Raw genomic sequence first — 25915 nt, 5'->3', positions numbered from 1 at the left:
CCGACAACACATGTCACTGCTATCTCCATCAGGAGGGGGTCATTTGCAATACAGGTTTCAACATATTATAGTTGCAATTGCACACAAACTAGAATACTATACTCTTGGGGAACGTTGCATGGGAAACAAAAAAAATTCCTACGCAAACGAACACCTATCATGGTGATGATCATCTACGAGAGGGAGATCAGATCTACATACCCTTGTAGATCGCTAAGCAGGAAGCGTTAAGAAACGTGGTTGATGTAGTGGAACGTCTTCGCGATCTAAATCGCTGCAGTCCCACGATCCGTCCCGATCTAGTACCGAACGGACGGCACCTCCGCGTTCAGCACACACACAGCTCGATGACGATCTCCCCCTTCTTGATCCAGCAAGAGAGACAGGGAAGTAGTTGAGTACTCCGGCAGCGTGACAGCGCGCCAGTGGTGGTGGTGATCTATTCCTGCAGGGCTTCGCGCCTAAGCACCGCAGAAATCCGATCTAGAGGAAGAACTACGAAGTAGAGGTTTAGGGTTGCACGTGGCAAAGTTGTGTCACAAAAACCTCTAGTATATATAGGAGGAACCAAGGGGTGGAGGCTTGCCTCCTACTCCAAGTAGGAGGGCTTCGGCCGAGAGGGAGGAAGGAACCCTCCTCCAATTCGGTTTGGAAGGAGGAGTCCCTTCCTTCCTTCCCACCTCCTTTTTTTTGCCTTTGTTTTTTCCTTGGCCTAAATAGCCCTATTGGGCTGGCCTCACCAGCCCACTAAGGGCTCGTGTGCCACCCATGGGCCAATTAGGTTCTCTCCCGGGTGGGTGGCCCCTCCCGGTAAAACCCCGGAACCCATTCGTCACTCCCGGTACTTTACCGAAAATGCCCGAAATCTTTCCAGAAGCCAAATGCAACAATCCTATATATCAATCTTCCTCTCCGGACCATTTCGGAAACCCTCGTGACTTCCGGGATCTCATCCGGAACTTTGAACAAAAACTTTGGTCACCAGCACATATAACTCAACTATACATAAACGTCACCGAACCTTAAGTGTGCAGACCCTGCGGGTTCAAGAACTATGTACGCATAACCTGAGGCACTCTCCGGTCAATATCCAATAGCGGGACCTGGATGTCCATATTGGATCCTACATATTCTACGAAGATCTTATCGGTTGAACCTCTATGTCAAGGATTCAAACAATCTCGTATATCATTCCCTTTGTCCTTCGATATGTTACTTGCCCGAGATTCGATCGTCGGTACCTCCGTACCTATTTCAATCTCGTTACCGGCAAGTCTCTTTACTCGTTCCGTAATACAAGATCCCGTGACTAACACTTTAGTCACATTGCTTGCAAGGCTTGTATGTGATGTTGTATTACCGAGTAGGCCCCGAGATATCTCTCCGTCACACGGAGTGACAAATCCCAGTCTTGATCCATGCTAACTCAACGGGCACCTTCGGAGATGCCTGTAGAGTTCCTTTATAGTCACCCAGTAACGTTGCGATGTTTGATACACACAAGGCATTCCTCCGGTGTCAGTGAGTTACATGATCTTATGGTCATAGAAATGAATACTTGACATGCAGAAAACAATAGCAACAAAATGACACGATCACATGCTACGTTTATAGTTTGGATCTCGTCCATCACATCATTCTCCCAATGATGTGATCCCGTCATCAAGTGACAACACTTGTCTATGGTTAGGAAACATTAACCATCCTTGATCTACAGGCTGGTCAACTAGAGGCTCACGAGGGACATAGTTTTGTCTATATATCCACATATGCATTTATGTTTCCATTCAATACAATTATAACATGGATAATAAACGATTATCTTGAAACAATAATAATAACTATTTATTATTGCCTTTCGGGCATATTTCCAACATATACTACATACATGGACTATTAATATTTTTTCGAGGGGATACATGTATATCAAATTGACCAAGCATGGTTTCTTAGTTTGTTAGGGCATACACGCCCAATACGAAGCTGCATTTGGCCATACTAATCAGCTGCAGGCCCATGCACTTATTCAAATTACATGCCACCATGAGTTTCTATACTCAAACATGCATAGGTAAGAGGAATAATTAGATCTCCTCGCTTTTATGTTTCAAAGAACGCGCATGTTTATTGAAGGCAGGACTTTCAGGAAGTCCAACTCGAACAAACCACTTTCTCCAACAACACTGGCTTTGCCGACGATGGTGCCATCGGCGGCACTCCTGATATGACACGCACCACGGCTAAACTCGAGGGTGTAGTTGAGCTCGACAAGCTGACTGGCAGAGACGAGGTTAGCCGTGAGCCCTGGGACGTACAGCACGTTGGGGAGAACCACCGTGTTTGTGATGACACAGCCGTGGGCGACGACCTGCATGGGCGCCGCTCCGTCGGCCGAGAGAACGAAGCGGCCCGGTTGATCGGGCGTTAAACCGGATAGGAGGTCACGGTTCCCCGTCGCGTGCTGTGTAGCTGCGGTGGCGACCACCCAGGTTGTTGCAGTTTTCCTCTCCGCTTCCTCTATGATGCTGTGATCCGTGACAGGAGGTATGCATATGCGATTAGTTACACGACGAATGAAAACATGATAGCAGTCAGTCGGTCGGTCGGTCAGTACTACCAGTATTATTTTACCGGCCGGGACACTGACTATCAAAATACCTATCTCTCTAGCCAACTGATTTTGTGAATCATGTACAAACTCTTGATCGGACACAATAGAAGGGAGAGAGAATGCGCGTACCTTTGATGTTCCCGAATTACATCTACATCCTCCAAGCCTCCTGTATAGTATTCAAAACCATTCTTGCGAGAAACTATGTTCAGTTTGTTCTGTACGTGTAGAGATGCCGCTGGAAGGGTGTCAACGTCACCCATTCCATCGTGATACAGACCGCCAGTACTTCCCGCTGGAGTTTCTCGAGCGATTCTATCCGTGCGTGATACGGAGCGCGACCTCCGTTTCCTTTTCAGGATGCTTGTTTGCAGCGTAGATTTTAGGCAGGCAAGTGTTTGATCAATCAGATGGCCAGCAAAAAACATCACGTAGAAGAGTTGGTGACGTGCACTGGTAGCAAATAACATTTCAGATTATAATTATATGGTCAGTAGTATATATGTAAAAATGGACAGTAAAGAAGATTCAAAGAAGTTATTCTAGCTGTAGCTAGCTAGCGGGCCGGGCGTAGATAAGATTAAGAGAGAGGGCGCAGGAGGAATCTGATACTACCTGAAAATCTCCCGTTCATGCATCGTATGGGAGCCGATCTTGTTATCAAAGTCTCCCTTTGTTGCGGTTGTCATGGGGAATCGAACTTCAAAAGAATCCTTTATACGAGTGTTGTTATTGATTGACCCATCAGCTCGAACAAGCATCACAGTGGGGAGATGATATATGGGCTTGTCGGAGTGGATGGCGTCTCTGCGAGACCTGTACGAACGGCACAAATGTTTATTAGTACATTTGTCATTTACTTTTTGAAAAGGAGAATTATTCGGGCCTCTGCATCAAATGACGCACACAGCCATTTTATTAAAAAAAAAGTATAGCAACCAAGTATAATTCAATACGAATTCAAAAAACAAAGTGGAACGAGAAGAAGAAGAAAAGAAATGCCAGGTGAAAAATAGGACAACCCCGCACAAAAAAAGATGAAAGAGAGGAGTGGTATTGGTGCGTCCATGGATGCACTACGAGGTCAAGCTACCGAATGAAGCTGCACGGCATCCAACCAAAGCGTTCATTGCTGGGCCCCACGTTTTCTCTCCGTCCATCCTCAATTATTTCCCGACGAGACCACCATCCCCATGAGGCGGAGGCTTCCTCCGGCCACCGCGCGCCGCCGTTGATGGCGCAGCCGGCTTCTCGATTTTCCCGCCTGAGGCTTGTCGCGTGGGCCTAAGGGGGATTTTGGCCTAGCTTGCGGTGGGTCGAGCTCCAGCCAGGGTGCCATGGTGGTGTCCGTGCAGGGACTGTCATCAGCGGCCCCCCGCAAACAAAAGAAGAAGAAGGAAAAAGGCGACCATGATCAGCGGCGAGGCTGGATCCACGCAAGGGCGCGATGAGCATCGATAATCTCACCTTAGTCTTTCTTTCTTACCCTCCGTCCCTTAATTTTTCGCCATGGTTTCTTGCTTTCTACGCGGCAGAGATGGAAGAGGGATACGAGCAAACGGCCTATTATCACACAGAGAGAGGGATACGAGCAAACGGCCTATTATCACACAGAGAGAGGGATAGAAATAATACGAACGAACGGTCTATGCACACGATCGAGCGAATGACCATGCATGAGATGGAAAGGAATTTGTGGCGTACCACAATAATAGAGACCAAGGGATCAAGGAGAACATACCACATAGACCGCATCGCCTCATGAATGCTCGCCACACAAAGCAACACATAGCGTACGATGCTGTGAAACTTCCATGGATTTTGTTCCATTACAGCAGCAGCTGCTTCTCCTTCTATGCTTCCTTGTGTGCGAGGGGACGGGGCCGGCAAAAGGGGATTAGGTGAGCACAAGGAAGACAATTGAATTAATGTAGCTCCGTTGACTTGACTCCGCCAACGGGACGCTTTACCGTATTGCCCATCTCCTTTGTTTAATTATGAGGCTATAGGGCGTTCGTTTCATTATTTACATATTAGACCTTTCTCTTTGAGATTTCCATCAAAACCACCTATCCCAATTTAGAGCATCTACAGCCGGACCCCTCGCACCCGTCTCAAATGCCCGGACAGACCATCCAGTCACGGAAATGTGATCCAGATGAGCCTCTCAAACCGGTCTTAAACGTCCGAGCTGACCAGCACCCCTCATTTTCGACCAAAATATGGAGCGGATATGGGGGAGTCCGGGGGTGCCCGGAGATGTCCGTCACGTCGGACTGACATCGTGGACCCACACGGTCTCGCCGGAAAACCCGACAGTCCAACGGGCGCCTCGACCGTCGGCGCGGTGTGAACGTCGAGTGGCGCTGCTTGGCTCCCCGCCCGAGGTCAGGGCCGGCTATTTAAGCCGGCCGGCGCCCCCCAGCCTTAGCACATCCGCCTTACCCCTCTTCGCACCGCCATCCGAGCCCATCCGTCTTCTCTCGCACTTACCACTCTTATATTTCTTAACGAAGGGATTAATTTTCTTCTAAATATTTTTTTCGATTATCACCATGAATGAAGCCTTGGAAAAGGCGTCCTCACATAAATCGGAGTCGGTTAGTGCGGCAACGGCGCTAATGGCACCTTGGTGACATGCGGCGGTCCACTCATGGTAGGTGGCCCGGTCGAAAGATTCATGGGTGGAGCGTTTCATCCCCCTGGCTCGGACGACATCATGTGTGGCGAGCACCTTCTCCTCCTTTACTAGGGCAACATGATGGGCACAACGCTTTCGCCTTGGCTCGGAGGGAGCTGCGGCATGTGCAACGCACGCCTCCACGCCTTGGTTCGGAGGGAGCTGCGGCATCGTAATTGAGGGGGTAGTGAGCATGTCCTATGATCACATTGCGCATGGTCCCAATCCACCCGTCTATAAGATGGTTTTCCATCAACTTGTATCGGTTCGACTGTGTTGCTTTGCATATAAATCGATGTGGAAGCCTGTTTGAAGGAGATACCTCAAAAGTTTGAGGAAGTAAATCCATCTTCAACACCGTGCATTAACATGGACACACCAAGCACCCATAGACAGGAGAGCGCTCATCCAGCCCTAATCACCAAATGTCGGCTAACAAATCAAATGTACCAAATTCATGAAAGCGGGACATGTCATACAAAGAAGTTTGAATCAAATCACAGTCCTTGATTCGCCGTATCGTCTTGTGCAGACAGCAATGGTGGCTAGTGTAAGTAGGGATCCATATATTACATGTAAATCAGAAGCTAATTAACAAATTTAACTAATAAATTGAACAAAAAATAAAAAAAATTGCTACGCATGATACCCCAAGGTGACCTGGGGAAAATATCTAGTGCTACCGAGGTTTAGGTGCTCCTGTGATACGAACTCTTGGGTCGTCGGATTCTTAGATCGGACAACTCCCAATAACTTGCAACATTTGCAAAATTTAGGCATAGGGTCCACCAGATCCATCAACTTCCGGATACCTTCCGATCTGAGAATCCGAAGGTCCAAGAGTCCGTATCACAGTAGCACTTGAGCCTCGGTAGCACTAGACGCTCTCCCCGGTGACCTCGTAGGCATGACCTCTGAGGCCACCTGCATGCCTGTCACGGTCCTTTTCATCGTCGTCACAGTCGTGCTGCCCATCTCGTTTGTTTATGACGCTCTAGCGTGTTGATTTGATCTTTTACATATTATATACCTCTCTTTGAGAATTCCATCAAAGCCACCTATCGAGACTTGGCCTTTGTTCCATGTCCTTGGCACCAGCCAAGAAACTACGTACCCGCCGGATATGGAGTGGGCACGTGAACTATAATCCATTTAAATCTCAGGCGACTTGTTATTTATTCCTCGAAGTTTCACTCAATTTCGAAAAGTAGTATAACTATAGTGTAGCTAAAAGGGTGCCGTCAAAAGAGATAGTCTAGTTAAAAGTGCAATTTTCGTGTTATTTTTCACCCACTTGAACTTTTCTAAATAAAACAAATATATAACTCCACCTCTGCACCTGGCCGGCAAGCCCTCCCCCTCCCCCCTGTCTGTTAACTCCCACCTCTCCCTGCCTCTGTCCATGCATATTTTTTGCCGGCACGCGGGAGCAACGACAAGTTGGCATCACGGCTGCAGCAACTTGCCATACCAGTCGCCCTAAGAGCATCTCCAACAGACGCTGACACGGCGCACTAAAAACTTTTTACAGCACGGATAACAGTGATTTTTGCGCGCGAGTAGGCAGTTGCTTCACTAAACGCTATAAATTTTTAGCACGCTGGCGCCGCTTTAGCAAGCGCTGTAAAAATTCGAGCACCGCGTCCAAGCGACCCACATACAACATGATCAAACATCTAAAATATGTAAAGTTTTGCACAAATAAGATGAGCACAAGCAAGTTCATGACAAACAAATTCAGACAAAAAAAAAATCAAACATGAACTATCATTCCTCATCCTGTATGTGTTGCAAAACAATTAGGCTTCGTGGACGATGTAGTTGGAAGCCTTTTCTTTCGGTGCACCGATCAAATCCTCACCATCACCATCCACTTCATATTCATCTTCATCAACTTCATTGGTTTGAAACATATTTTTGGAGTCAACACCCACAGTCGACATATATGCATCATCATTGAAACTACAGAGTAATATGACAAAGTAAAACTAAATCAAACAACATATGTGCACATTTGTCAACAACAACAAACAAAACAAAAATTATACCTTGTGAGCATTTCATGGAGCATTATGTGTGCATTGGCCGCCGGTGACAAATTGTGAGGTTTCCGACGCTTCGGGTGGCGGAGGTGCGGCCGGCCTCACACCTACCTTCTTCTTTATCACCGCTTTCCTCATCTTCTTTGGCGACGTCCCCGTCACCGCTGCGGTAGGGGTCGCGGTGGCCGCAGCGGTTCGTTTGGAGGCGGAGCTCCGTGGCGCACAGCTGTTCGTTTGGAGGCAGAGCCTCGTGGCACGCGGCAGCGGCGGCGGAGCTCAAGCCCGTGCTAGGGTTTGCGGCAACGACGTCGACGGACATCCTGTTTGGTTTGAAGGCGGAGCTTGGTGGCGTGCGGCTGCGGCGGCGGAGCTCAAGCCCACACTAGGGTTTGCAGCGGTGGCGGCGTGGGAGGAGAGGTCGCGCGTGTATGGAGGGGTTAGGGGATGTCGGAGCGCGTGTCCATGGCTGGGGTCTCCGACGGCGGCGTGGGGCGAGGCGAAAGTGGGCGCGGGTGAAGAGTTTAGCCGTGGTTGGCTCGCTTTGCGCGCGCGGTAGAGGATGCCCAAAAAATGCAGCGCGCCTTGCCGTTTTATTCCGTGCGTGGAGTGGTTTTTAACGCGCATGATTTTAACGCATGTGCTGGAGCTGCCGATTTAGGCTGGCAATGAACCTGCTGCTTTTGGTCGCTCCCAGGAACGCACTGCGTGTTGGCTGGGATCTTGTTCAGATAGCATCTCCAGTATTGTAATGGCAGACTGTACCCCTGATTAGTTATGCAATATAATTTTTTTCCCGCAAAAAAAAAAAGAAGAAGCATAAACCCAAAAAACACAAGCATATACTAGTATAACAGAAAAAGAAACAAAGAAAGCCAACACAACCAACAACTTGCGACCGTCTTATTGGAAGGAGGAAGTGCATGAGTTTAGGGGAAAATAATAGTAGTCAGGAAATGATTAAGCAGCCCAACAAATTCGAAAAGCGCACCCAAGTCGATCGACATGTCAGTTCTCTCGGTACAGCTAGCGCAGCAACACAAATTCGAGCGGATAGAGACTTTATTCACCCAGACCCAGTTTGCGACAGCGAACACGACGGCATCAGAGGCCGGCGCCGGCTAGCTATATATTGCTGCCCTGTCAAAGGGGGACCTTTAGGAGGTCCAGCTCGTAGAGCCCCCCCGGGACGAGCCTGCCTTCACCGACGAGGTTGCCGGTGCGAGTGTCCCTGACGAAGCATCCGGCCTTGCCCAGGTCCACCCCGTAGTCCAGCTCGACGAGCTTGGAGACGGACACCACATTCTTCTCCAGCCCCGGGACAAAGAGCACGTCGGGGAGGGTGAATCTGTCGGTGCGCACGGATCCGGACCCGCATATCGGCAGAAGGTGCCCGGTGGCACCGCAGAGAACACGCCCGCTGTCGACAAGCGTCTCGTAGTCGTACTCGGACAGGAGCGCCAGGTTGCTCGTGGCATGCGCCGATGCCGCCGAGTCGAGGATGAATCCCTTGGTGTAAACCATCCTGCTTCTGCCTCCACCTTCATCCGTCATGAGGATCTTCATCTCCTCCACCAAACGGCTACCATCATCTATGGCAGCATGGGCAAACATTTTCCTGTTTTACATGCACCAAGCTGTTAGCGTCGCACATGTCCATGTCCTGAAACCTAGGCTACTTTAATTAACACAATGCAAAAGAGTGAGCTGAGCGCAACCAAACTGGGCAGGCCAAAAAGATTGTGTTAAGACAACACTAACTGCCGACCAACTCAAACGCCAACGTGCGCGCTTCAGAGATCGATAAATAAAACATATCTGAAATGTTATCATGCCCTACTGAAATTTATCGATATCGGTTCATAATCAACTCACACCGGTACATGCATATGGCAACAAAATCAACTTGTTCAGATAAAAACATAAGGCCACAAATTGCAAAATACTCCTACAACCAGCCCTCTAAAACAAACAGTAGATAGAAATGGACTCTAAACCACGATAGGAAAACCGAAAACGAGTTAATTATCTCGAATAAGTTCCCCTGTTAACTATTATGTCAAATGTGTTCGTGCTTCCAAATGGGAATACGTTGCTGACCAAGGGGTAATAGTAATACCACCTACACCGTACCCTAAGCGCTGTGTAGCCTATCTACTCTCCACCTGACGTTTCTAATTAACAAAACCAAAATGCACTGTCCTCTCGTGTCTAGGACAAGGCCACTTAACCATCAACTTATTTTCCAACTTTCAGGAGCATCGAAAGATTAGTACAAGCTAGACAGTGATCAGTTTATACACAGCAGGGATCGGTACAGTAATGCTCGATAGTGTAGACTGTATAGACATGGAAAGCATACAAGTCCCGCAAACTAAATAGGAACTATCATGCCAAACCCCTTAAATTAACATGACTTCTAAAAGGCACGAATAGTAGAGAGATATGAACAGAGTCTCATGACATGACATGTTGAAGACTGTAGAATTGCGTAGTCGATTGATTGTGCACAGGAAAATATATTCATTCTTGAGACATATATAGGGTACAGAATATGATAATCTCATATGAAAAGATCGATCAGATTTGATGAACAACCCTGATGCAATCCATAAACTATGTTGTAGCGCAGAGTGGAAAGGCCTCTCTACATATTGCATATTGGTTCAGGTGCTGGTTGAGGAATGCGGTCCCTGCATGCTCTAATGTTTCGAAATTTAAATAAACACAAAATACTACAAATCTTAGCAAATAAAGCCGAAACTTTTCATTTAAAAAATTAAGTAATTCCGCAAAAAGTTGCGAATCTCGGTTAAGGACGAAAAGTAACCAGCAAACTAAACGACTAATTAAAGGCCCTGTTTTTGCGTATGACTGGAGCATCGTGAAGGGGTCTCTGATAGGCGGCATGAAGAATCTTTCATTCAGGAAAAGGTGAGAGAGAGAATTGCATACATGAAGGGATCCCCGTAGTCGTCCGTGCGGCGACGAGCAGTCGGCTTGGCCCAGCCGAGAAAGATAGAACCGAGGAAGATACAGCACCGATTCCGCTCATTCTTGTTACCGATCGAATCAGGTAGCGTATTGGAACCCAGGCCCTCCATCTTTGGGGAAGAAGCACTCGGAGTTGACCCAGCCAGCGGGAGAAGAACACGCAAAGTGGTGCGTATGGCCAGCGATCGGAATTGACGATCATAACCCTATCGTTTGCTTAGATTACTTTTCACACCTTGGCCCCTCTATTCCGCTCTATTTCCGAATGAGAACCTCCACACCATTCTAGGATAACCGCATCTCCAACACTAACAGTTTTTACCTTCCGACTGTTAAACGAATACTCTACCGGCCGCACCATATCTTCATGTACAAGCCAACCGAGAAGAATCATGTAGAGATAGGTTGTTAGGTGGTTTATCTTCTTATCTTGTAACTACCTCATTTATCTTACGTATTCTCCCGTAATCTCTCCAACAACATTGTATGTGTTGTATAGGGAAATGCGTCCCTGCTATATAACACGAACCCGTCGCCTCTCATCGAGGTAAGACGTTCCCGCAGCCGCATATGATAATCAGAGCCAATTTCCTCCACAACATCTAGCTCTCCTATCCCATCTAGTGCCTAGCTATGACTTCCTCCGACACCTTTTGACCAAGCCTCAATGGCCAGGTCACGAAGAAACTCTCTCGCATGAACTACGTGCTATGGAGGACATAGATCATGCCGCAACTCAGGGATGCCGACATCTACAGTTACGTCGACAGATCTTCGCAGGAGCCGGTCGGTCGCCTTGTCACTAAGGACAAGGACGACAAGGAAACCTCTGAGGCCAACCATCTCCACCCTCTCTTGGTGCGGGAGGATCAGCAGGTACTGGGCTGCTTGCTCAACAACCTCTCTAAGGAGGTGCTTGTCACGGTGATTAGCAGGTGTCGGCCGCGTCATATCTTCATGTACAAGCCAACCGAGAAGAATCATGTAGAAATAGGTTGTTATGTGGTTTATCTTCTTATCTTGTAACTACCTCATTTATCTTTCTCTTCAAGTATTCTCATGTAATCTCTCCAACAACATTGTATGCATTGTACAGGGAAGTGCGCCCCTGCTATATAACACGAACCCGTCGCCTCTCATCGAGGTAAGACGTTCCCACAATCGCACATGGTAATCAAAGCCAATCTCCTACACTCTTAGAGTTGCGTCGAATATTATTGTACAAGGTAGGTTACAGTTGGACTTGGAGTCGTACGATGTGTAGACAAGGTAAGAGTCGTGTCCTATTAGGACACCCCTAGGCCTCTTGTATAATGAGAGGGTAAACACAAGATGTAACCTATGCCAACATAATAGCACAGGTACACGGGGGAACGGGCGGCGTGTGCTGGCGCCCGGATGGCCAAGGTGCGGTATTGTGTTGGTGTCACCGAGAGGAGTGCATGCAGTCATGTCCCGGGAATGTAGCCATATCAGTGAACCTCGTTAACAAATCTCGGTGTCATGCTCGTATGATTGCTTAGTCCTCAACAGATTGATGGAAAGCCTAGATAATTCTAACAAATGGTATCAGAGCAAGGTTCAAAGAGACCGTAGAAGTTGATCTAGAGGAATTGTCGACGGCGTAGATCAGTGCATTGTTGTGAGATCAGAGGCAACTGTTTGAATTGAGTTCGGAGCGGATTGGATTGTAACAACAGGACAGCTTGAAGCATCGTCTATAATTGTTTGGAAGCGATCGGGGCTTTCGAAGGATTGAACGAGATCGATTCGACATGCATGCACAGCAGCAGTCGATCATGGTGACGACTCATGGTTTCCCTACTTGGGAGGGGGGGGGGTCTGGTGTTGCCTGAGCCATGCGTGGTGGTTTGCTGGCCCAGTGCGCCTGCGTCCTGGCACGACTAAGGGCTGGCCGAGGCCTCAAGACCTAAGGCAGGGTGCGGGCGCTGTAGTGGTCTGCAGTCGAGGCGCGTTGCAGGGCTGGGCAGCAAGGTCAATGTTTGGATCTGGTTTTTTTGTTTTGGTGGTGGCACGCGGCCGTACGGAGGCTGGGGATGTGTTATGTGTGTACGTACAATGCAAGGAGCAGAGGCACAAGATTTGTTTGAAAAAAAGGAAAAGAAGATGGTGTTGCCCATGGAAGGAATCACGAGTCGTGGCCTTGCTTGGTCAAAGTAATATTTGACTGTTTTGCTACCTGCATACGGCAGGCTACAGTGAAGGTTCTTTTGGGATTTTTCTTCTTGGTGTACACGGAAGTTGTACATGGGAGAGCGGCACGGACAAGCGTGTCGAGTGTAAATCAAGACAGGCAACATGCGTATAAGGCTCAGAGAAGTCTGGAGAATATCGGTAGGATCATGCATACATAGGACATCGAGCAATGCACGAAGATGTGCAGGACGAACACAATGCAGGGTGGAGCATGGTTGCAGTCGGATATTTTCGGTTGGGTCGGACTGTACAGTCTGATGGATCGACGGGGTTGTTAGTCAAAGCAGAAGACGATGGTGATTTCAGCGACGCCGACATAGGAGCGTGATGCTGATGGTGGCCAACTTTAGGGACGTGGAAACATGTGCACTACTAGGGAAATGCTTATAGGCAGGACCTCAGCAATAGCGCTGGAAAAAAGAAAACGTTGCTGCTAATTAGCAGTAGCGCTGATCCAGTTAAGCGCTACTACTAACATCTTAGTAGTAGCGCTGCTTATCAAAAACGCGCTACCACTATGTGGGACCAGACGATGCCACCGACGGTAGCTGTAGTAGCAGTGTTGCCCAAAATCCAGCGCTACTGCTAAGTGTTTAGCGGTAGCGCTTTGTTTTGCAGCACCGCTGCTGCTAGTGGGCCCCACTTAGTAGTAGTGCTCGCATGTGACAAGCCCTACTACTAATAGCATAGCAGCAGCGCTTTCTGGTATGCAGCGCTACTGCTAGTTGCGGCTGGTGCCACCTTTTTACCCCCTCCCCGTCCTCTCCCCCACTTTAACCTCTCTCCCCCTCCTTTCCCCTCTCCACTCTCCACACCATTGTTGCTCTTATTCTCTCCTCCTCCTACCTCTCTTCTCTCCTCATTAATGTCCCCCTCCACCATAACTCTCCTTCATAAATGGCCTCTCTCACATCTCTCTTTTTCCTACCTCTCTTCCTCTCCCCATTAATGCGCCCCCTCCACCATAACTCCCTCTCCATTAGTTAGATAGCTAGATTCACCTCCCCCCCCAACAACTAGATCTAGCTAGCTATTTATCCATCCACGCGTGCTCTTTCGATCGGTCTCTCTCATCATCTCTCTCGACCGGTCTCTCTCGGGAGATATATAGGTGAGTAAAATAAGTTGTTCATTTAAAGAACGGGAATATGTGTGTGAATGAGAATATGTGTGTTTGGGATATATATATGGAGAGATTTGTGCGAGTGTGACATGCCCTCGAGTTGCTTATGTTTTGCCGAAATGTCGATTTATTTCCGTTTCGGTGAATTTCGAGCAAACTCAATATGTCCTATTTTTAAGCAAGGTCATGCCAAAATTTTATATGACTTTGAAGCATGCATGCATTATTTATTTTATAACCCTTTTGCTTGTTATACCGTGCAGTCAATCATGAAGGTGAGTGGATGGAAGGTGGAGTGGTACATGCAATCCGTGGTGATGGACATGTATGCAAATGATCAGACCAGGATTAGATGTTCGTGTGCAAGATGCAAGGAAGGAGTCCTTTTGAACCCTTTTGATCGTGGCACTTTGAAGGCGCACCTACTGATGAATGGTTTCATGGATGGCTATACTCAGTGGATAAGTCAAGAAGATGATGATGAGGACGTCCAAATGGCAGGGAATAACGACATGGGGCTAGATGAAGAGATGACCGATCGACAGGAAGACGATGGTGCCGGACATGGCGGCGGGGAAGAGCCCGGAAATGATGGTGGCGGAGAAGATCCCGGACACGGCGAAGAAGAGTCCGAACATGGCGGAGAAGAGGCGGTGGTCATGCCGCAGTCTTAGACGCTACTAAGTGTAGTCGTGCAAGACCCTCATGTTCAAGACCTCCTTCGCAAGAGTACGACTAGCGAGAGAGCTGCTTCTAGAGAGTAGGCCAAGCTGGCTCAACTTGAAGTGGACTCGAGGACTCCATTGTATGACGGTTGCGATCCCGAGGTGACCCGCTTGAGTTTCACGCTCGAACTTCTAAAGACGAAGGCCAAAAACAAATGGACAGACAAAAGCCTCGATGAGCATTTGAAGTATCTACATAATAAAGTTCTTCCAGCAGGGAACCTGTGTCCTAGTAGGAGTACGCATCAGAGGAGTGGCTGAATTGAATCAGCGATCCGAGTGGCTGTGGCCAGGTTCAGCAGAGGAGTACGCATCACCTCGATGTGATGCTGGCTGTCGTTCGGAAACAACTGCTTGCGACTGCGGCTGGAGCTCGGCTGGTCCCTCATGGCCCGAGCGTTGAGTGACCGCTGGAGTTGCTCGAGGCGCTCGTGCTCGACCAGATTGGTGAGACGCGCGTTCTCCAACGTGATCTCCTGCCGGGTGTTCCCGGTGATAAGGGTGTGGGGAGCTTGATCGCTCCTCCGCCGAAGTTCCTCCCGCTGCTGCTCTGTGAGCGGCTGCGGAACATGGTGGCTACCGTCGCCGTGGCGACGCTCTCCGCCGTCACTCACGGGATAATCCTATGGGGCATAATATGTGATGCCTCCCCTGTTGGTGTCGGTGCTACCTCTTGAGCTTGCGTTGGTTTTTCCCTTGAAGAGGAAAGGGTGATGCAGCACAATAGCGATAAGTATTTCCCTTAGTTTGAGAACCAAGGTATCAATCCAGTAGGAGTATCAAGATGAGGCACCAATGTACCCGCGCAAAAACAAACAAACTTGCACCCAACGCTATAAAGGGGTTGTCAATCCCTTCACGATTATTTGCAAGGTGAGATCTGAAGATGGAAAGTGTAACAAAGTAAAAGTGTAGATCTGAAAATATGATGTGAAGTAGACCTGGGGGCCATAGTGTTCACTAGAGGCTTCTCTCATGATAGCAAGTATTACGGTGGGTGAATGAATTACTGTCGAGCAATTGATAGAATCGCGCAAAGTCATGATGATATCTAAGGCAATGATCATACATATAGGTATCACGTCCGAGACAAGTAGACCGATACTTTCTGCATCTACTACTATTACTCCACACATCGACCGCTATCCAGCATGCATCTAGTGTATTGAGTTCATAACAAACAAAGTAACGCCTTAAGCAAGATGACATGATGTATAGGGATAAATTCATGCAATATGATATAAACCCCATCTTTTTACCCTTGATGGAAACAACACGATGCGTGCCTCGCTACCCCTTCTATCACTAGGTGAGGACACCGCACGGTATGAACCCAAAACCAAGCACTTCTCCTATTGCAAGAATTATAGATCAAGTTGGCCAAACAAAACCCACAACTCGAAGAGAATTACAAGGATACGAAATCATGCATATAAGAGATCAGAGGAGACTCAAATAATATTCATAGATAATCTGATCATAAATCCACAATTCATCGGATCTCCACAAACACACCGCAAAAGAAGGTTACATCGGATAGATCTCCATGAAGATCATGGAGAACTTTGTATTGACGATCCAAGAGAGAGAAGAAGCCATCTAGCTACTAGCTATGGACCCGAAGGTCTGTGGTGAACTACTCACGCATCATCGGAGAGGCAATGGTGTTGATGAACAAGCCCTCCGTGTCCGAATCCCCCTCCGGCAGGGCACCAGCACTAGTAGAAAACGAGCCTTTGGCCTGGACCCTTTAGTCCCGGCCTGCCTCTGGGTCGGGACTAAAGGCCCGGCCACGTCGTCCCAATTCCCAATGCCTCCCTCGAGGCTTTAGTCCCGGCCCGTAAGGAGCCTTTAGTCCCGGTTCGTGTCCCAAACCAGGACTAAAGGGCTACGCGGTGGGCAGCCCGAATGTGCGCCACCTTTAGTCCCGGTTTGTGTCTCAAACCGGGACTAAAGTCCTCTGCCTATATACAGCACAGCCCCCTCTCCCCTCTTCCTTGCATTTTTCTTGGATGGAGGATTGTGGGTGTGTGCTAGCTCTCCACTTTTTTTGATGCACTAGAGGATGCCGCTTCTGTTCACCGAACACAACTACGATATGAGATGCCTGAGCCAAGCTTAAACCTCTTCCTCTTTATTTCTACTTATTCTAAAAGGTTAGCAACTATATTTCCTCGTTTAGACCGTGCGGTACTAATTTTTAGGATCGTGATTGTATTTGATATACTGTCGTATAACACAGATGAGCCATCCATGGATGTACGGTGATCGACGCACAACCGCTTACAGAGAAGGCGTGCATTCTTTTCGAGATGCAGCCGATACAAACAAGCATGGTGGTGGCTATATGTTTTGTCCATGTGTTGAATGTCGGAATGAGAAGGATTACACTTCCTCAAGAGTCATTCAGAGCCACCTACTTCGGTCCGGTTTTATGTCGGGCTATAATGTTTGGACCAAGCACGGAGAAAGAGGGGTTATGATGGCACACGACGATGAAGAAGAAGAGAACGATGATGACAACTACCGATCTATATTCCCTGAGTATGCTGATACCGCAATGGAAGACAATGAAGAAGAAGATCAGGATGAAGAATGGGAACCAGATGAGCCCGCTGATGATCTTGGCCGGGTCATTTCTGATGCACGGTGAGGTTGCGACACAGAAAAGGAGAGGTTGCAGTTCGAGCAGATGTTACAGGACCACAACAAATTGTTGTACCCAACTTGTGAAGATGGCCAGAAGAAGCTGGGTAGCACACTGGAATTGCTGAAGTGGAAGGCAGAGACCGGTGTGACTGACTCGTCATTCGAAAAGTTGCTGGTACTGATGAAGAAGATGCTTCCAAGAAAGAATGAATTGCCCGCCAGCACGTATGAAGCAAAGAAGCTTGTCTGCCCTCTAGGATTAGACGTGCAGAAGATACATGCATGCCCTAATGACTGCATCCTCTACCGCGGTGAGAAGTCCGAGAATATGGATAAATGCCCGGTATGCACTGCATTGCGGTATAAGATGAGAAAAGATGACCCTGGTGATATTGAGGGCGAGCCACCCAGGAAGAGGGTTCCTGCCAAGGTGATGTGGTATGCTCCTATAATACCACGGTTGAAACGTCTGTTCAGAAATAAAGAGCATGCGAAGTTGGTGCGATGGCACATGGAAGATCGTATGAAAGACGATAAGTTGAGGCACACCGCTGATGGTCGGCAGTGGAGGAAAATCGAGAGAGAGTTCTCGAGATTTGCAGCTGACGCAAGGAACTTATGGTTAGGTCTGAGTACAGATGGCATGAATCCTTTTGGGGAGCAGAGTTGCAGTCACAACACCTGGCCCGTTACTCTATGTATCTACAACCTTCCTCCTTGGTTGTGCATGAAGCAGAAGTTCATTATGATGCCAGTGCTTATACAAGGTCCAAAGCAACCCGGCAACGATATTGATGTGTACCTAAGGCCATTAGTTGATGAACTTTTACAGTTGTGGGCCGAACCTGGTGTACGTGTGTGGGACGAGAACAAACAAGAGGAATTTGACCTTCGAGCGTTGCTTTTTGTAACCATCAATGATTGGCCTGCTCTTAGTAACATTTCAGGACAGTCAAACAAGGGATACAATGCATGCACGCACTGTTTGGATCAGATAGAAAGTATATATCTCGACAACTGTAGGAAGAATGTGTATCCATACAATCATCGTTTTCTTCCGCCCAAGCATCCCTTAAAGAAAAAAGGCAAGCATTTCAATGGCAAGGTAGAACCCCGGGGGAAGCCTGTCATCCGTACTGGTGCTGAAGTATTTGATATGGTCGAAGATTTAAAAGTAATCTTTGGAAAGGGTCCTGGCAGCCAACCTGTTCCTAACGGCCCTGATAAGCGCGTACCCATGTGGAAGAAGAAATCTATATTTTGGGAGCTACCCTACTGGGAAGTCCATGAGGTTCGCTCGGCAATCGACGTGATGCACCTAACGAAGAATCTCTGCGTGAATATTCTAGGCTTCCTGGGCTTGTATGGGAAGTCAAAAGATACACCAGAAGCACAGGAGGACCAGGAATGTCATAAAGGAAGAGATGGCATGCATCCAGGGCAGTTTCAAGGGCGTGCCAGCTACGCTCTTACTAAGGAAGAGAAGGAAATCTTCTTTGAAGTCCTGTTCAGTATCAAGGTCCCGACTGGCTTCTCGTCGAATATAAAGGGAATCGTAAATATGAAAGACAAAAAATTCCAAAACCTAAAGTCTCATGACTGCCACGTGCTTATGACGCAATTGCTTCCGATTGCATTGAGGGGAATTCTACCGGAAAATGTTCGCCTGGCAATTGTGAAGGTATGTGCATTCCTCAATGCATTTTCTCAGAAGGTAATCGATCGAGAAAGTCTATAAGGGTTACAGATTGATGTGGTCCAATGTCTGGTCAGCTTTGAGTTGTTGTTCCCGCCATCCTTCTTCAATATAATGACACACCTCCTAGTTCACCTAGTCGAAGAGATTAGAATTCTCGGTCCTGTGTTTCTACACAATATGTTCCCCTTCGAGAGGTTCATGGGAGTCTTAAAGAAATATGTTCGTAACCGTGCTAGGCCAGAAGGAAGCATCTCCAAGGGCTATGGAACAGAGGAGGTCATTGAGTTTTGTGTGGACTTTCTTCCTGACCTTAAGCCGATTGGTGTTCCTGAATCTCGGTATGAGGGTAGGCTGACAGGAAAGGCACACTAGGAAGGAAAGCAAAAGTATGTATGGATGGGCATTCTTTCTCTCAAGCACACTACACAGTTCTACACAATTCCACCGTGGTGGCTCTGTATATCGTGAGACACAAGAATATTCTACGCTCTGAAAACCCGGGGAAGGCTGACTCTTGGATTAAAGGGGAACACGAGAAGACTTTCGGCAGTTGGTTGCAGACACATCTCATGAATGACGACACCGTTGGAGATGAGCTGTACTGTTTGGCCAGACCACCATATTCGACTATATGTACTTTCCAAGGGTATGAGATAAATGGGAATACATTTTACACGGTTGCCCAAGATAAAAAGAGCACCAACCAAAATAGTGGTGTCCGCTTTGATGCAACAGACGAGAATGGGCACTGTTTGGAAACATACTACGGGTACATAGAGGAGATATGGGAACTTGACTATGGACCTACTTTTATGATCCCTTTATTTCGGTGCAAATGGGTGAAGCTCACAGGAGGCGGGGTAGTTGTAGACCAAAAGTACGGCATGACAACAGTGGATCTCAACAATCTTGCTTACATGGACGAACCATTTGTCATAGCCAATGATGTCGCTCAGGTTTTCTATGTGAAGGACATGTCTACATTAACGAGAAAAAGAAATCAGCAAAAGAAGATATCATCCGATGAGCCAAAACGCCACATAGTTCTTTCACGGAAAAGAAACATCGTGGGAGTAGATGACAAGACAGACATGTCACAAGATTATAATAAGTTTTATGAAATTCCGCCCTTCAAAGTGAAAACTGGCCCAAGCATCGTACTGAATGATGAAGATTCTCCATGGCTACGACCCAGCAGAAAACAGAAATAATAGATAGGAATATTGGTACAATAATGTAATAATGTATTAAACCTTTTATGTAATGCATGTATGGAACTTACTAAATTTTAAACACTTTTCATTTTCATAGTATCCATGTAAGAGATGAGTTCTCGTTCGAAACCCTGATACTTCGAGAGAGATTGTCCGTTTTGTACACGAAGTGCATCCAGTTTTTGTCGTAGCCCTCTCAACTTTTTAACACATGCTATGTGGGTGAAATGATGATAGCATGCCAACTTTCAACATTTTCAGAGTTGATTTGTAGTGCTTTTCAATTTCAGGGTCAACTAGCTCAAAATAAATAAGTAAATGCACGAAATATACCAAATGAAGTCAGAAATTGTTGAAATTTTGTGTTGTGCCTTTGAATGGTGCATTTTGAACACACAAAACGTATGGAGTTCAAATAAGTTCAAAAAAATGAAATCCCTTTGTAAGAGATGAGTTCTCGTTCGAAACCCTAATACTTCGAGAGAGATTGTCCATTTTGTATACGAAGTGCATCCAGTTTTTGCCGTAGCCCTCTCAACTTTTTAGCACATGCTATGTGGGTGAAATGATGATAGCACGCCAACTTTCAACATTTTCAGAGTTTATTTGTAGTGCTTTTCAATTTCAGGGTCAACTGGCTCAAAAAAAATAAGTAAATGCACGAAATATACCAAATGAAGTCAGAAATTGTTGAAATTTTGTGCTGTGCCTTTGAATGGTGCATTTTGAACACACAAAAAGTATGGAGTTCAAATAAGTTCAAGAAAATGAAATCCCATTGTAAGAGATGAGTTCTCGTTCGAAACCCTGATACTTCGAGAGAGATTGTCCGTTTTGTACACGAAGTGCATCCAGTTTTTGTCGTAGCCCTCTCAACTTTTTAACACATGCTATGTGGGTGAAATGATGATAGCATGCCAACTTTCAACATTTTCATAGTTCATTTGTAGTGCTTTTCAATTTCAGGGTCAACTAGCTCAAAAAAAAGTAAATGCACGAAATATACCAAATGAAGTCAGAAATTGTTGAAATTTTGTGCTGTGCCTTTGAATGGTGCATTTTGAACACACAAAAAGCATGGAGTTCAAATAAGTTCAAAAAAATGAAATCCCTTTGTAAGAGATGAGTTCCCGTTCGAAACCCTGATACTTCGAGAGAGATTGTCCGTTTTGTACACGAAGTGCATCCAGTTTTTGTCGTAGCCCTCTCAACTTTTTAACACATGCTATGTGGGTGAAATGATGATAGCATGCCAACTTTCAACATTTTCAGAGTTCATTTGTTGTGCTTTTCAATTTCGGGGTCAACTAGCTCAAAAAAAAGTAAATGCACGAAATATACCAAATGAAGTCAGAAATTGTTGAAATTTTGTGCTGTGCCTTTGAATGGTACATTTTGAACACAAAAAGTATGGAGTTCAAATAAGTTCAAAAAATGAAATCCCTTTGTAAGAGATGAGTTCACGTTCGAAACCCTCATACTTCGAGAGAGATTGTCCGTTTTGTACACGAAGTGCATCCAGTTTTTGTCGTAGCCCTCTCAACTTTTTAACACATGCTATGTGGGTGAAATGATGATAGCATGCCAACTCTCAACATTTTCAGAGTTCATTTGTAGTGCTTTTCAATTTCAGGGCCAACTAGCTCAAAAAAATAAGTAAATGCACGAAATATACCAAATGAAGTCAGAAATTGTTGAAATTTTGTGCTGTGACTTTGAATGGTGCATTTTGAACACACAAAAAGTATGGAGTTCAAAAAAGTTCAAAAAAATAAAATCCCTTTGTAAGAGATGAGTTCTCGTTCGAAACCCTGATACTTCGAGAGAGATCGTTCGTTTTGTACACGAAGTGCATCCAGTTTTTGTCGTAGCCCTCTCAACTTTTTAACACATGCTATGTGGGTGAAATGATGATAGCATGCCAACTTTCAACATTTTCAGAGTTCATTTGTAGTGCTTTTCAATTTCAGGGTAAACTAGCTCAAAAAAAAAAAGTAAATCCACGAAATATACCAAATAAAGTCAAAAAGTATGGAGTTCAAAAAACCATATTATGAAATTAAATATTATCATTGGCGATTCATCTCTATTATGAAATTAAATATATCAAAAAACCATTGCAGAACATATGACCAAATTAATACAAGTTCATCATCACATTAAAGCCAAAGAACAGTAGTGATCAAATGTTATTATTGCAAAAAATAAATACATAAAGTTCTCTCTAAAACAACATACAACTATGTAAAACATTTAAATGCAACAACAAATGCGATCAAAATCGCAACTAAGGTAACAATTGACCCAACAGCATAATGATACCAAGCCTCTTTATCAATGGCATATTTTCTAATATTCCTAATCTTCAAGCGCATTTCATCCATCTTCAAGCGCATTGCATCCATCTTCAACCGCATCGCATCGATCTTCATCTTGCGATCATCGATGACATCGGCGACATGCAACTCCAGTTCCATATTCTTATCCTCAATTATTTTCAATTTTTTCTTCAAGTATTTGTTTTCTTTTTCAACCAAATTTAACTTCTCGACAAGAATTTTTATGTGGGTTGGAATTTCCGGTTCACATACCTCCTAGATTAAAAAAATATATGTCACATTGGTCGTCATAATTATCATAAACACTAAATAAAACAAATAGTTATAAAAGATAATATATACCACATCCGAATCATAGACAGGACGAGGGCCGACGGAGGCGGATACCAAAACCATCGCACTATATAATAACAAAAAATAATGAAAGTGAGTAATTTATACAAGTATGTATCTAAATCATACAAGTAAGATTTTTTTGATTTTAAAAAGAAGATAAGAACAAGAGGCTCACCACGGTGGTGCTTGCAGTTGGTGCACGGCCAAACCTAGACAAATATCAAGGAAAATGGAGCTTGGAGGTCGAGCTTGGAGAGGAGAAAGCTTAAGTAGAGTGGCTCGGGCATTTCATCGAGCACGTCATGTGCATGAACTAGAGTGGCAAGAGCATGGCATGGTCACACTTCAACAACCAAAAAACAGGGGATATGGTGGGCAGGGGCGAGAGTTTATATAGGCAACACTTAAGTCCCGGTTCTTTCCACGCCGCGGGACTAAAGGCCCCTGCTTCCCGCCTTCTGGTCAGCCGAAAAAGGGCCTTTAGTCCCGGGTCGTGGCTCCACCCGGGACTAAAGGGGTGTATTTAGTCCCGGTTCTTTCCACGCCCCAGGACTAAAGGCCCCTGCTTCCTGCCTTCTGGTCAACCGAAAAAGGGCCTTTAGTCCCGGTTCGTGGCTCCACCCGGGACTAAAGACCCTTTAGTCCCGGATCGAGCCCCGAACCGAGACTAAAGATCCACCTGTATAAGCGGGAGTTAGAAAATTTCAAACCCAAATCGTCCATTTCTCTTCTTCTTCCTCTCGTTCTCCTGCCCGGCGCGGCAAGCGACGAACTCGACGACGCCGTCAGGCTGCCCGCTGTCCTGCTCGCTGCCGCCTGCCGTCCTCCTCGCCGTCGCCGTCGTCCTGCTCGCCGCCGCCGTCCTCCTCGCCGCGCGCCGCCCCGTCCTCCTCGCCGCGCGCCGCCGTCCTCCTCGTCGCACGCTGTCGACACCTCCGGCCGGTAAGCCCCACGCCCCCTCCTCCCCAACACTCCGGCCAGCACAAGCAAAGAAGAAAAAGGAGAAGAAAGGAAGAAAAAGGAGAAGAAAGGAAGAAAAAAGAGAAGAAAAGAAGAAAAAGGAGAAGAAAGGAAGAAAAAGGAGAAGAAAAGAAGAAAAAGGAGAAGAAAAGAAGAAAAAGGAGAAGAAAGGAAGAAAAAGGAGAAGAAAGGAAGAAAAAGGAGAAGAAAGGAAAAAAAGGAGAAGAAAGGAACAAAAAGGAGAAGAAAGGAAGAAAAAGGGAAGGAGAAGAAAAGAAGAAAAAGGAGAAGAAAAGAAGAAAAAGGAGAAGGAAAGAAGAAAAAGGAGAAGAAAGGAAGAAAAAGGAGAAGAAAGGAAGAAAAAGGAGAATAAGAAGAGGAGGAGAGGAGAAGATTGCTTAATTTTGCTATTGTATATGCTTAAGTGTTAATAGTTTAATTTTTCTATTGTATATGCTTAAGTGTTAATAGTTTATTTTTAGCAAGAAAATTAATAGAACTAGTTTAATTTTGCTATTGTATATGCTTAAGTGTCCGGGACTGGGCTCCGCCCGGCTGGTATTTTAGAGTTTAGGTTCTAGCCAAGACCCGGGACTAAAGGTCCTCCTATATAAAAGGAGCCTTCGAAGTTTCCAACCCCTCTTATATAGTTTGTTAGTTTATTAGTTAATCAAATGTCCGTTTTTTGCAGAACTATGGATCCACATATCAGGAACCTCGAAGAGGAAGAACTTCTCGAAGATATAATCAAAGACGGCCCCGATGTTGAACCAGCCGAATCTCCGACGTCATATCTAAACGACTCCGGAGATGGAATGGAGGTCGAGCGACACGAAGATGAAGCCGATGGGGCAGGAGATAGGTCCAATGACGGAGAAGGTGATAGCTCCACTGATGGAGAAGCCGGTGAAGAAATAATAAAGTCCGGCGAGGTATACATATGAAGTTCTACAATCACTTGTAATATGTGAAAAATATTGGAGATAGCTCTATATTGTATACATATACATTCATTTGACGAATGTTTCTCCCTCTTAGGCCTCCACATCGAGCAAATCTACGAAACGAGGCCCGACTGGAAAGTTGGATGCACGGACGCATTACACCTTTGAGGTGATAATGCCTAAGGGCGAACCCAAGATTCCTGAGAATGCTGCTGACACATTCAAGAAGCAATGCAGAGTTCTCGTTAGGGATCACGTCCCGATCAGCGTTCGGGAGTGGAACAAGTGCAAAGGGGCAGCCGATAGTGACTATGTCGCCGAAAGGTACAAAGATAATCTTTGGAATGATCTCATGTCACATTTCAACCTGCCAGAATGTGAGAATGAAGATGCCGCAGACAAACTGAGGGCCAAAGTCAAGCAGTGGACTCTAAATAAGATGGCCGAACTGTTCCGTAGCTGGAAGAAGAAGCTATGGAAAAACTATCTGAAGACAAAGAAAGTGCTAGTATTCGAGGGGTATCTAGCAAAGCAGGCGAATCACTGGAAGGAATTTCAAGAATACAAGGAGTCAGAAGATGCCCAGGCATTATCAGAAAAGAACAAGATAAATGCCGACAAGAAGAAATATCACCACAAGCTGGGGCCAGGGGGCTATGAGACTGCCATCCCAAAGTGGGAAAAGAAAGAGCAAGATCAAATAGATAAAGGCATCGTACCTGAACCACTCCGTGATGAGTGGGAATTGAGAGGAAGAAATTGGTTCCTTGCGCATGGTGGGTCGTACGACGAAACAACAGGGGACCTCATCTGCAATGACAATCTTAGGATACCCAGGGAGAATTGGAAAAGGATAGTGAAAGAAATTAAGGAGGAACAAAGAAAGTTCACTGCAGATAGAGATAAAGATTTGCTCACACTGGTCTTCGGCAATGACGAATATGGAGGACGAACGCGAGGCTTCGGTCCATCTTACCCGTGGTGGCTTGGGTTTGCCAGAGACCACGACACTTACAGAAGCCGAGAGAGAGCAAAGAAGCGGCAGCAGGATGAGGAGAATGACAAGTTCAACCAGTTGCTTGCCAGGATTAACGAGCAACAGAAGCAGATTGATGAGCTTAGAGGAGTACCGCGCCAGGAAGATCCAGCACTTGATATTACCGGCGCCCCATCTAAGCGGAAAAGCAGCGTGGCTGAATCTGAGGCCCCTCCTGACGATGAACGAAGAATGATAGAGGGCGGTCCCGGCTACCCTGCGGATGGAATCAAGGATTCAACATCATGTGAACTCCATCAGAAATTCAAGAACATATCCATGAAGGTGGCCGTCGGACAAGCTTTACCTTCTGGCCCTGATGCATGCTGGCATGGCCGTGAGATTCCAG

General features: G+C 46.3%; 3 protein-coding genes across 3 annotated transcripts in view; 1 reads left to right on the top strand and 2 right to left on the bottom strand.

The window, feature by feature from the left end:
* Positions 1 to 1823: 1823 nt before the first annotated feature.
* Positions 1824 to 4547, bottom strand: LOC123445393. Its single transcript, XM_045122370.1, has 4 exons — positions 4353 to 4547; positions 3227 to 3427; positions 2741 to 3064; positions 1824 to 2525 (listed from the first exon to the last, which is right to left on the bottom strand). Exons 1-4 carry the CDS (start codon positions 4439 to 4441, stop codon positions 2108 to 2110), a joined length of 1032 nt encoding a protein of 343 aa, XP_044978305.1. The 5' UTR covers positions 4442 to 4547; the 3' UTR covers positions 1824 to 2107.
* A 3661-nt stretch (positions 4548 to 8208) lies between these two features.
* Positions 8209 to 10515, bottom strand: LOC123440836. Its single transcript, XM_045117384.1, has 2 exons — positions 10286 to 10515; positions 8209 to 8948 (listed from the first exon to the last, which is right to left on the bottom strand). The coding sequence occupies exons 1-2, from the start codon at positions 10432 to 10434 to the stop codon at positions 8474 to 8476; spliced, it is 624 nt and encodes a 207-aa protein (XP_044973319.1). The 5' UTR covers positions 10435 to 10515; the 3' UTR covers positions 8209 to 8473.
* A 3713-nt stretch (positions 10516 to 14228) lies between these two features.
* The window catches only part of LOC123442127 (CARD- and ANK-domain containing inflammasome adapter protein-like), an 85152-nt gene continuing 73465 nt past the window's right edge, over positions 14229 to 25915 (top strand). Inside the window, exon 1 of the mRNA XM_045118220.1 lies at positions 14229 to 14317. Coding sequence (XP_044974155.1) covers positions 14229 to 14317 — 89 coding nt within the window. The remainder of the gene's footprint in view (positions 14318 to 25915) is intronic.

This window comes from Hordeum vulgare, chromosome 3H (genome assembly GCF_904849725.1).
Source record: "Hordeum vulgare subsp. vulgare chromosome 3H, MorexV3_pseudomolecules_assembly, whole genome shotgun sequence".
Classification (NCBI taxonomy): Eukaryota; Viridiplantae; Streptophyta; class Magnoliopsida; order Poales; family Poaceae; genus Hordeum; species Hordeum vulgare.
This window is presented reverse-complemented; position numbering and strand designations above follow the sequence as displayed.